At 37.0% G+C, this 12,799-nt stretch overlaps 1 protein-coding gene across 1 annotated transcript; it reads right to left on the bottom strand.

Annotated features, from left to right (window-relative positions):
- Positions 1-9,367: 9,367 nt before the first annotated feature.
- LOC113340218 (rust resistance kinase Lr10-like) lies at positions 9,368-12,432 on the bottom strand. The gene is made up of 5 exons (XM_026585425.1): positions 11,626-12,432; positions 11,334-11,378; positions 11,027-11,092; positions 10,856-10,888; positions 9,368-10,712 (listed from the first exon to the last, which is right to left on the bottom strand). The coding sequence occupies exons 1-5, from the start codon at positions 12,398-12,400 to the stop codon at positions 9,607-9,609; spliced, it is 2,025 nt and encodes a 674-aa protein (XP_026441210.1). The 5' UTR covers positions 12,401-12,432; the 3' UTR covers positions 9,368-9,606.
- Positions 12,433-12,799: the final 367 nt, after the last annotated feature.

The following is a 12,799-nucleotide window of genomic DNA, read 5'->3' as shown; positions in this document are numbered from 1 at the left end:
CATGCTTCTTGTCAGCAGATTACACGATAGTTCCCACGGGTCCTGCATTCCACGCTTGCTTAGGCGACGGAAACAGGGAGAACACACGCATATTGCTATCCAAGTGTTAATACTTATTCCGATTGGTCTAACTGGTCCGGTCTTTTTTTTTTTTTTGAAAAGGTAACTCAGTCACTCTATTTCACCCTAGGAAAGGTAACAACTTGAATCGTGTGCCCCACCAAATCACTTGAAACAAAAGAAAACTAAAAATAGAAAGTGAAAAGGACTCGACAAGATATGGCGAAACTATCATGTTATTTCTAACACCTGAGCTCTGTGCTTTTATGAATAGACTCTGTAGATGTTTCCATCTAGTCAGATTGGTTCCTCAACTCCTAAAACAAAAATGTTTCCATCCACTTAGATTGGTTAGTGCTATCCTAAATGGCGCCGCCGACGCGGACTTGTATATAGATTGATTTTTTTTTTTAGGTTTATTATTTTTTTAGAATTGTTTGTTCCTTTTTACGTTTCTTTTTGTCTTTATTTTGCAGGTTCAAAGTGAAAACTAAGGACTTGGAGAGAAAAAATCTTAAAGCGAAAAGCGAAAAGAGAAGAAAAAAAGGACAATTTTAGGATTTAATTTTTAATTTTTTTTTTTAGAGTGTGTGAGGAAAACTGTAATTTTTTCTTTATTTATTTATTTGGACTTTGGACTGGACTCTTGGACTTTATTATTATTTTTTTTTAACCCTACGGAAGGGTATTATTATTAAAAAATATATATATATATATATATATATTATAAACTGTGTGCAGGGAAGGACGACGATTACTATATCGTCTCGGCCCCTCGGGTTCGCACACGGCATAGGAGTCGTGGCCCGAGTCGACGACAACGGTTCATCGCCCGTCTGGTACGGGAGGTAAGTCCAATCGAAACACCCGCGAATCTCCTGCAAGCGGGTTACTGTCTGCCTTAAGGTGATAATTGTTTGAGGACGAACCAGACTGTCTTTATTTTCCTAGTAAAGGGCAAGGCCTGGCCTAAACAAGATAAGGGTTCGGATTTCATCACCGTTCCCTTCTTGCCCGCCTTAGGAAAACGAAACCTAACGCGAACCCAAGCTTAAAATTTGGAATAGAACGAGACCGATAGGGTAACGAGCTTAATAGGAAACTCGTTCGAAAAATATTGGTTGCTCTTTAAGCACACTCCAAAGTTCATGATGGTTTCTGTGAGTTGAATGCGTGACTGCGCCGCCTTGTGATAGCGGTGAGGCCTTGGGTATCAAAGCTCAACTGAGCTTCCCTCGCCTCAATTCAACTTACTTTGACTCGGATTGATTCCAGAGGGGTTTGCTCAAATTGCAACGAATTCCCTTTCGAAAGATAGAAGCTGGTATAGAAACAATCTAAGTGGAGCCATCATGCTTTTTGTTTGCTAGAAATCTTTAGGTTTGCTTTGGTGGAGTCGAGTCGGCCTTGTTTGTGATTGTATAGAATCCCTCTGTAGTTTATATTTCTTCGGTGATGAATCCTTTTGAGGAGACGCCACCTGCGATGACGTTGCGAGAATATATGTCTAGAAATTCTCGTTATCAAGAGACGTCTTCGGAAATGACTCTTGGTGAATATATGCGTGGGCAGCGATATATGGATACTCCAACTTTTATTGAGGAATCACCTCTAACGATCTATGAGAAATATTATAAACATAGACCATGTAGTTTGGAACAAAGATTGAGAATTCTTGAATTTCAAAAATTGTATCATGATGATGAGGATAGTGATGATGAAGAATCTGAAATATGTGGGAATAGTGATCAGGAATTTGTTACCCCAGTTGAGCCTTATAATGATTATATTATTTCTGATTCAGATCCTAATAATTTTAAAAATTATTCACCTATTCAAAAGGACGAGGATTTGACTAGAGATACCCCCGTTTCAGACGATGTAGTATGTCCTGTTTACGAAACCGATGATGGTTTAGAGGAACCAGTTTATCTTGAGATCGAGTCAAACGATTTAGAAACAATAGTCTTAGATGAACTCGTAGAGATTAGCGAGGATGAACCTGACTTAGAAAAATCAATTGCCGACCTAGAAATTAGGGAGGTTATGACTAGTCTATCTAGAGACGCCGAAAACTCTAAGTTTGGGGGTGAGTATCATTCTCCATGTGCTTTAACTCTTAGTAAGGTCCCTCACTTGGGACTTGACATCAATGCCTCAACCATCTTACAAGATTATCTTCATAATCGTTTTCCAGAACCTAATGATATCCAACAAGAGTCTCAAATGTTAGAAACCCATCCTCTGGTTGATGTGGTTAACCCATGCAATAATACCAAGATTGATTGTTTTCCCACCAAATAGTTTTCTTCCAATTGTGGGAACGTATAGATTTCAAATGTGTCACTTATTAAGTTCTGAGACTAAGCCTAAACTTTAGGTTAATGGAATCGACACATTTTCCTAAGAATGACCACTACTCTCACTGTGGTCAACTATGTAAGTCATATCTGATTGACTTAGAGGATCCGCAATTATTTAGGTTATTACTTCGTTCTAAGTTCGTATTTGAGTTTTTCAGACTCTAAGACCTAGTGATTCGGATCCCATCTATGAAGAAACGCAGCCAGAAAATATTATCAAGATCCTTTCATAGAACCTGAACCTGAACCACAATGGGACATAGGTATCTCATCAGGAAACTAGATAAGGGCATGTACTGTTCACTTTCTTGGGTTATTAGTTTCCTTTGGTCAGCTCTATTTAGTTTTGAAGACCCACAGTTATTTCGACTGTTACTTTATGGTTCGAGTTGACTAATCCTTTCCTAAGTCTGGCTGAAGACTTTAAACTTAGCACTTCTTGGGAGGTAACCCAATCTCACGCAACACGGTAATATCCTTCCTTCTCTTTTACTTCAAATAGTAACCGTTTCTCCTTGTTCATGTTTTAATTTTATCTTTAGAACATTGAGGACAATGTTAGATTTAAGTTTGGGGGTATGGGAGAAACTTTTTAGTTGCAATAAATAAACTCCAGAGCCTAGAAATTTATGCGTATTTAGGATAGCACTAACCAATCTAAGTGGATGGAAACATTTTTGTTTTAGGAGTTGAGGAACCAATCTGACTAGATGGAAACATCTATAGAGTCTATTCATAAAAGCACAGAGCTCAGGTGTTAGAAATAACATGATAGTTTCGCCATATCTTGTCGAGTCCTTTTCACTTTCTATTTTTAGTTTTCTTTTTTTCAAGTGATTTGGTGGGGCACACGATTCAAGTTGTTACCTTTGCTAGGGTGAAATAGAGTGACTGAGTTACCTTTTCAAAAAAAAAAAAAAAAAAAAAAAAAAGACCGGACCAGTTAGACCAATCGGAATAAGTATTAACACTTGGATAGCAATATGCGTGTGTTCTCCCTGTTTCCGTCGCCTAAGCAAGCGTGGAATGCAGGACCCGTGGGAACTATCGTGTAATCTGCTGACAAGAAGCATGCGCTTGGATCCAAAAGATCTATTCATGCCGTTAAGTTAAAAAAAAAATGATTATTGTTATGTGTAGTCAACTGCTGGTTCCCTTGTATTTGCCAGTTTGTTGATCTAGATTTAAGTTATTGACCACTGGTTCCCTTGTATATGCCAGTGTGTTAATATTAGTCAGACCGGTATCTCAGTCATTTAGGTTAGGTTCATCTTGGCAGAGGCCTTCAGACAGATATGGGAAACACCGTTCGCTTTTCAACCATCTACATTTTTCTTTTTCCATCTTCTTAATCTTTTCATGTGATTAGTCTGACTCCGAGTATGATGTCCATCGTGAAACTATCTTAGTAGAGCTCTGTCACTTATATGAATTTTAGTATGCTTGAGTGCAAACTCGTGTACAGCAATTGGAATTTCGCATCAGGGTTCTTCCTCTTAGAGTCAATAATTGTATGCCAACCAAGGAGGTTCTTTAGTGCTTTCCAAGGTTCTGCGTAGATAGCTAGGGACTGGAGTATTGGTTTTTGTGGGTACACCTCTGATAAACCCACCCGAGATTAACTCGGTCACTTTTCAAGAATAAATTTTTCTCGAGGACTAGCAAATAATAAGTTTGGGGGTGTTGATAGACGCATTTATGTGTCTAATATGTCTCTATTGTATGTATTGTTAGTGCTCAATTTTGTATTTATTGTGTTCTTTTATGTCTTTGTAGGAATTTTTAGAGAAATAAGCTCTTGCGGCGAAATGGGCTCAAAAATGTGGCATTTGGACCTCCGTTGATAGTGTACCGGAAGCGCCCCAGAAGTGGACCGGAAGTACCCCAGAAATACCCCGGAGGAATGCGGAAAATGCCCCGGAAAAATTACTAAAGGCACCCAAGAGAAATTGATAAAGGCACCCATCATTTGGATAAGGGCCACCCTAGGGCATCCCTAAGCACCTGCTATCGGCACCCCTACTCTGGATAGGGGAAACCACATTTTAAAAATTCAAACAAAAGAAATGGCGGGAAAATTCTTTCCTTTACTGGCAGATTTTCAATTCGACATTTGAAGGTGTTTTAGCGAGATTAAAGAGCTGAGACTTAATGGGTATATGTGATATGAGTATATGAAGATATTATGGTGGTTGGGATCGATCAAATTTGTCCAGAAAATCAATTCCCGATCAAAACAGAGAAAAGAATATCGTTTCATTTTTGGAAAGAAAATCACGTAAAAGATGCTGCATGTTTGTGTAGTTAAGCCCAGATATTCTCCTAGGATTCGTATCAATCAGTTTATGAAGATTTCCAAGACAATTAACGTACACAGAGGAAGAAATAAGAAATTATTCTCAAAAATATTTTTCTTCATTGTGAAGATTTTGGAGGAGTTATGGCGAGATTCAATGAGTCTTAGGTGTATAAATAGGTTTCTACTATCACAGGGAAGGTCTGTCGAGAGTTGGGAGTTGAAAGGAGGGCCAGAGGAGCAGAAATCAGAGTTTTCAGAACTCTGTTGCTGCTGCTGCTGCTGCCCGTGAAGAGCAAGGAATCGGCCACGGTTCCTTCATCCATTTGCAACAGTTTCTTCAACTGCTCTGCAACGTTTATCTTCATCGCAACAGTTTCTTCATCCTATTTTGCAACAGAGAAGTAAACCACAGCATTTAATTTTCCGTCACCATTTGTTTCTCTGTAACAGTCCAACATCGTCTTCGCAACAGGAACTGCTGTTGCGATTTCTCTGTTGCATTGTTTACTCAATTGTAATCAACTTTGGGGCAATAATAAAACATTTTGAGATTATGATTAATATGAGGAGTTAAACCCAACATTGGGACGACGGAGGGAGTCTATTTTCATCATTGTGGTAAATTTAATTTATTCTTTTTATGACTTTTGCATTGATTAAAAATTGAAAAATGATTTTAATTAATTAGTTATCATTTTATTTGATGCGGCATGCTTGCTTAAATGTTTGATATCCCATGCTTACGATTTATAACTAATATTCTGAGAATCTATTTTGGCAAAATAAGAGTCCATATATTTATGTTTTGAGCAGTAATTGTTAAGAATAAATAAAATATACCACATGCATGAAGAATTGACAAGTCCTTAGTCCCAATACCTCTCGAACATCTTGTGACAAATTTGTACATATATTTTCGTTGTAAAATCTATTCAAGTCCGAGCAACGAACTTTTACTACCACTTGAAAAATATTACAACTAAATGGCGCCGCTGCAAAGACATAAAAAAAAGGAATACTAAAGGAACTGCAATCCAAAGGTTATTGATTATGAAGGAAAAATAATATCTTCTCCAATGGGCATTGGTTATGCGTTCCAACCTGCCTATTACTTCCTAGGGGTACGCCATATTGCATGTATCATTACTTATTCGTTTTAGACCCACTGACAGCCAACCATTTTCTGCGTACCAGTTGGTAACTGGATATGAGCCTGAAATTTCACATTTACGCATATTTGGTTGTGCCGTATACGTGCCTATTACGACCCCACAACGTACTAAGATGGGACCACAAAGACGAGTAGGTATTTATGTTGGATACGAATCCCCAACAATTATCCGCTACTTAGAACCTTTGACATGCGATCTCTTTACCGCTAGATTTGCGGATTGTCACTTTGATGAGACAACCTTCCCGTCGTTAGGGGGAGGTATGGAAAAGGACTTCCAAAGGGAACAACAGGAATTTTCGTGGTGTGTTCCCACATTGTCTCATCTTGATCCCCGCAATCCACAATGCGAAGGTGAGGTGAAAAGAATTATTGATCTTCAAAATTTAGCAAATTCAATGCATGATGCATTTACTCATATCGCTAAAGTGAGGGGCTCACATATACCAGCTGCAAACGTGGTTGCAAGGTTGGAAATTCCCTACAAGGGAAAAGGTACCATAGATATAGGTACCAAGGATGCACTTGGTGGAAGTGTAGCTGAGGCCGTGGCCCCCAAAAGGAAGAGGGGGAGACCACTTGATTCGGTTGACACTCAGCCAAGGAAGAAAAGGACGAGTAAGGCACAAACCGATCCATATATCATCAATACTGATAATTCATCTCATGAGATTATCTCTGATTACATTTATATCCATGAATCATTAGTGGGGGACGCCTCAAAGTTTAAATTGATTCCAGAGAACCAAGAAATCTCTATGGATTGTGAAAGTGAATACATGTTGATGGAAAGATCCTCCACGCATATTGATGATATATTTACATATACTGTTGCTCGAGAGATTATAGAGAACGATGATATAGAACCATGCTCTATTGCAGAATGCCAAAAGAGAGCAGATTGGCCTCAATGGAGAGATGCAATCCGTGCTGAACTAGATTCACTAGCAAAAAGACAGGTATTTGGTGCGGTAGTGCTAAACCCACCAGCTTAGTAAGTGTAATGAGAAGAATGAAGTCTTGAGATATAAGGCTCGCCTTGTGGCGCAAGGTTTCTCACAACGCCCTGGGATTGATTACGAAGAAACGTACTCTCTTGTAATGGACGTCATAACGCCTTGTTACTTAGTCAGCTTAGTAGTTTGAAAAGGACTTGAAATGCAACTTATGGATGTGGTTACCGCATACCTCTATGGGGATCTTGATACAGAGATATTCATGAAAGTTCCAGATGGATTTCCATTGCCCAAATCAAGTAACTCTAAACCACAGAGTGCATTTGCAATTCAGTTGAAACGCTCACTTTACGGATTAAAGCAATCCGGGCGGATGTGGTATACCCTTCTAAGTGATTATTTGATTGGGAAGGGATATACAAATAATGAATTGTGCCCCTGCGTGTTTATAAAGTGAACAAGTTCCGGATTTGCTATTATAGTTGTCTATGTCGACGACATGAATATAGTAGGTACTCTTGATGAACTAAGAGAAACCGCAAGCTATTTGAAATCCGAATTTGAGATGAAAGATCTTGGGAAAACTCAAATGTGTCTACGGCGTGAACTAGAACATCGAGCTTGTGGAATATTAATCCACCAGTCTGCATATGTTCATAAGATATTCATGCAATTTAATATGGACAAAGTGCACCCTGCTGGCACTCCCATGGTTGGTCGAACTTTAGATGTACATAAAGATCCATTTTGCCCAAAGAAAGATGGCGAAGATGTATTGGGAGCTGAATATCCCTATCTAAGTGAAATAGGCGCATTATTGTACTTAGCACAATGTACTAGACCAGATATCTCATTCTCGGTGAATTTGTTGGCTAGATATAGCTCAGCGCCAACGCAGCGTCATTGGAATGGTATAAAGAATATCTTTAGATACCTAAAGGGAACCATTGACTTGGGTTTGTTTTATCCCTACGAAGACGAAAGAAGAGATGTTAATGTAATTGGGACTCCTTACACCGGAACCCCATATAATGTTTTGGTTGGTTTTGCTGATGCTAGGTACCTCTCAGACCCACACAAAGGTCGATCACAAACTGGATACGTGTTCACTATCGGAAATACAGCTATATCCTGTAGATCGTCCAAGCAAACCCTTGTGGCTACCTCCACGAACCACTCTGAGATCATTGCCCTACATGAGGCGGTGCGTGAGTGTATATGGTTAAGGTCTATCATTACACATATTCGAGGGACATGTGGTTTGAGTTCTACCACCGAACAACCAACTTGCATTTACGAAGATAATGCAGCTTGCATCGAACAGATGAAGCAAGGGTATATTGAGGGTGATAATACGAAACATATATCACCAAAGTTCTTTTACAATCAGTAACAACAATGTCTTCTAAACATTCAAGTCAGTAAAGTAAAATCTGATGAAAATGTGGCGGACTTATTTATTAAGTCATTACCTAAATCCACATTTGAAAAACATGTGAGAAGTATAAGACTAAAGAGATTGTCCAAACTTCCATAACTCCATAGGACTAAAGGAATTGTCCACTCCCATGACTGTATTAGAATAAAGTAATTGTCATGCATCAAGTGAGCATCAAGAAATTGCCATGTATTCACTATATTTTTATTTTTTATTAATTTAATTATCTTTTTTTTTAAAAAAAATTAAAATTGGAACTTTTTATTTTAAAAATATTTACTATTTTTCTAAAGAAAATAGTAGAAATATACTAAAAAAATATATTTTTTTAGAAAAAAAGAAAAAAGAAAACTAAAAAAGAAAAAAATAATAAATTAAATAATTTTTAAAAATAATTGGTTATTAAAAAGTATTTAATCTTTTAAAAATATTTAATTTTTTTAAATTTAAAAAAACATAAATTTAAGAGAAAAATAAAATTAAAAAATTAGGACAGTTTTGACATTAAGCAAAAGTATATGAATAAGGGACTATTAAGATTACTATCTAATAACTCATTTTTGTTTATTATATGGTATGCCCTAAACTTTTTAGGTCTGTTTTAGGGTTCTTTTGTTTATCCAAAAGGGCTTGCTGAACCAACTTCCCATATAGCAACAATGATCGTCTTTTCAAGTCTCAAATGTAAGAACGGCTCTCAGTTTGAAGATTAAACTGTGATTAATGATCGGTGATTGGTTGCTCAAACATTTCGTATAATGTTTATGCGAAGTTAACTGTTTGGTGAATTAATGGCTCCAATGTGGGCTTAGAGAGAGTAACAAAAAGTGAAACACTTGCATTGCATGACTAACCTTCAAACTGAATCTCTTATATTGCATGATCTTTTCTCTATAATCCGCCCTCTCATCACGCACAACTATCCACCAATTCACTTAGATTAACAAGTTAATTACTCGTCTGTCTTATACTCTTTTCCCTTTCCTTTTAAGTTTACACCAAAACCCTTTTATAATTTTTTATTTTTCATGTAATTGAAAAAATTAGAACTCAAATTGAGAAAATTAGAACAATTTACGCTTCAGCTTTTTTATAATTACGATAAACCCATACTACAAAGTGAGGAATTGTTTGATCTAATTCGATTAATTGCATTAGCATAGACTAAAAACTAGGCAAAAAAAAAAAAAACAGTAGCAGAAAAAGGGTGAAGAAGATGAAGTTGGGGATCGGGTTGATGCATACAACTCACTGACCTGACTCAAATTGATTGATGACTTGATGATGACCCAGTAATTTCTCCTTCAACTGTTTTCAATTCATACAAGTGAATCCAACATGACATCTTCATCTCCATCGCAATCTGCTATGGAAAATGGTTTGTCTGGGATTTGCAGTAGTCCTAGCTCTCCTTCTAACATTTCTATAACTTTAGTCATGGAAGGACGATCGACAGGCTTCAGCTGTATACACCACAAACCAACTATGATTATTTTCTTTGCTATTTCATTTTCTTCTTGAGTAGCATCTTCCATTTCGATATCATTACCTTGGTTCAATTGTTTGTAAATCCATGACGGGAAATATATTTGGCTTGCGTTGTCTGCTAACGCATTCAAATTTTTCCTTCTCCCTGCCATTTCCATTAACAACATCCCGAAACTGTACACATCTGACTTATAGGAAACACCCCCGATATTTCTGTAGAATAATTCGGGTGCCATGTATCCTATAGTCCCTCTAGCCCCATGTGTTACCGAAATCATACTAGCATCCATTGAGTATGACCTTGCTAAACCAAAGTCTGAAACTTTTGGGTTATAGTTCTTGTCGAGTAGAATATTATGAGGTTTAATGTCGAAATGTAGTATTTGCATACCACATCCTCGGTGTAAATACTCAATCCCACGAGCTATACCTAATGCAATTCTATAAGATTTCTCCCAGCAAAGTAGGTTGATAAGTTCTCCATCGTCTTTTGGGAATAAATATTTCTCCAGAGATCCATTCGGCATGAGGTCATACACAAGAGCTTGTTTCGAACGTTCAGCTACAAATCCTATGAGTTTTACCACATTCACATGATGTATCTTTCCCATAGTAGCTACTTCATTGACGAAATCTTGCCCATCTCCTTTTGTTGAGCTAAGGATCTTAATTGCAACACCACGATTATTACTACGAAGAGATCCTTTGTATACAGATCCAAAACCTCCTTGACCCAATTTTTCTTTGAAATTGTTGGTCATTTTCTTGACATCATTGTAGGAGTACCTTATAGGCATCTGGTCTCTATAGGTGTCTAAGAAGTCTTCGATACTTGCGTTCATGGCTCGGTTCCTTTTTCTCAATGTAAAAATCAAAATCGGGATCACGAATGGTGCTGCAAGTATAAATCTTGGAAGCACAATTATGATGAGTGTTCCTGGAGAAATTAAATCGAGTTAGAAAAACAGTAACATTGCATAATAAGATTTTGAGCTATTGAACAGACTCTCAAAAGTTACTGTAATGTATTCTAATTATTTTACAACCTACATTCTTAAAATTCGATGAATTTGAACTTACCAGTGAGATATACTTTTGCATAACTCTGAAGAGCTGTATTTTAAACAAAAATAGCAAATTAGTGCATGGAGTAAATAAATAGATGTCGCATATGAGGTAAAAAAAATAATTAAATGTCCAAATGAGATAATATATGTTGAAAATAAGACAGATCAATCTGTGATAACTTACAGCCATTATCGCCGTAGATGGAATGGGGCATCCTCAAATAATCGCCCAGCATTCTGCGAATAAAATCTAAAGAAGAACAAAAAGTACATCTTTTATCAGTTGACATCAAATCCGAAAATCACTGCTACTGCATGAATCCTTCAAATTTGAAACTCTTTTGAAGAGATTGAGGGGTGATGGAAACACTCGTTAGACATCAGTTAAACAGTCAGTCAAAGAGACAGATTATATTATTTTTATCGCATCTCCCAGATTAACCTAAAACTGGCGTAATTTACTAATTTATGAAGGGAAAATCTGAGCTTACCAATTGGGTATTTTCCATAATCACGCAAAAATCTCCAGAAAGCACCTGCTTGTGAAAAAATAAAATAAAAAAATAATATAGTGGATCCAGGAAAATAGATGAACCAACTGGAGATGGGGGTGGGATGCAATGTCGATTGGTTCTATATGCATATGACTAGTACCCTCCCTTTCTTATGCAGATTAACGAAGGGGGAATTTAATCTACTCATCTACTACATGTCTACATCATTCTCAGGGACAATGGAAAAGATCAAATCAAGGAGAGATTAATTAAGCTTTGAATTACTTGCCTATTTCTTCTGCGTAGTAAATGTCCGTCCAACAGATATCGAAACCGTCCATCATTCTGTTATGAACATCTAAATAAGAACCATAAGCATCCCTAAGATGTTTGGTTAGATTTGCGTCAGACATATAAACATCAGTCTCATCATAGGGCAGCATCCAAGACGTAATAACAGTATCGCATGAATATTTAATTTCTGAAGCCGTTGGATCCAGGATTACATATGATGACATGTTGACGGAAGTCTTAACATAAGTTAAGGTGCTGAGGTAATAAGGTGGATAGTCGCTTATATTCGTTGAGCAATCCAAGTATACTACCGCTGCATTTCCAAATCTATAATTATAACCTCCATATGTTCCATCAGTATAAAACATTTTTTTATCAATAGAATAACCATCGACACCTAAAAAAGCAGATGGTAATGAATGTTGAGGCATCGAATAATAATTATTTTTATCAAGACCTGGATCAATTATTCGAATACTCTCATCTGTATAATTTATACTAATGACATAAAACAATCTCGATGAAAGAACAAAAATAGTTCTATTATTTTTGCAAAAGAGTTTTGCCGAGGCTGGATGATTTGAGCAGTTCTGAGGATGGCCTTCCAAGGTGAAAGGACACTGAATGTTATGCACATCTCCGCAAGAGAAAACTGAACTGCCTTCGTATTTTCGAGAACTATTATTACCACATCTGCAACTGCAATAAGAAAGAATGGAAAAGGTAATACCAAAATATAGTAGGAAACGGGTGACAAAGTTACTTTTCATTTTGTGGAAAGATATTATTAGCTGCAGGATAATAAAACTAAAATGAAGATGTTCTTCTCTTCTTGATGTTTTTATGGACTATATATATGCTTTCTTGGGAGGATGACTGTCGGGTTGAGATCCAATGTAGTAGGAAACGGGTGCCCAAATCATACGTTGATGAAAAAAAAATCCGTAGTCAAGAGTCAAAACTCAGACCGAAGCCAGCTATAGACGTTAACACTTGACATTATTGAAGTTTGAAGTTTCATTTCTAAATTAACATTCACATGCATGCACTTAACAGCTAACTTACTACTAGCGCCACAGACTTTTAACAAAACTTTTCAAAATTTAGACAAATGGGGTCTCTAGACCCCACCTGATTTTCAAGTCTAGTGTAATATTGGTTGGATTTTA

The sequence above is a fragment of the Papaver somniferum genome, unplaced genomic scaffold (assembly GCF_003573695.1).
Source record: "Papaver somniferum cultivar HN1 unplaced genomic scaffold, ASM357369v1 unplaced-scaffold_21, whole genome shotgun sequence".
In the NCBI taxonomy this organism is placed as follows: domain Eukaryota; kingdom Viridiplantae; phylum Streptophyta; class Magnoliopsida; order Ranunculales; family Papaveraceae; genus Papaver; species Papaver somniferum.
Note: the sequence above shows the minus strand (reverse complement) of the source record. Positions and strands in the feature narration are given on the sequence as shown.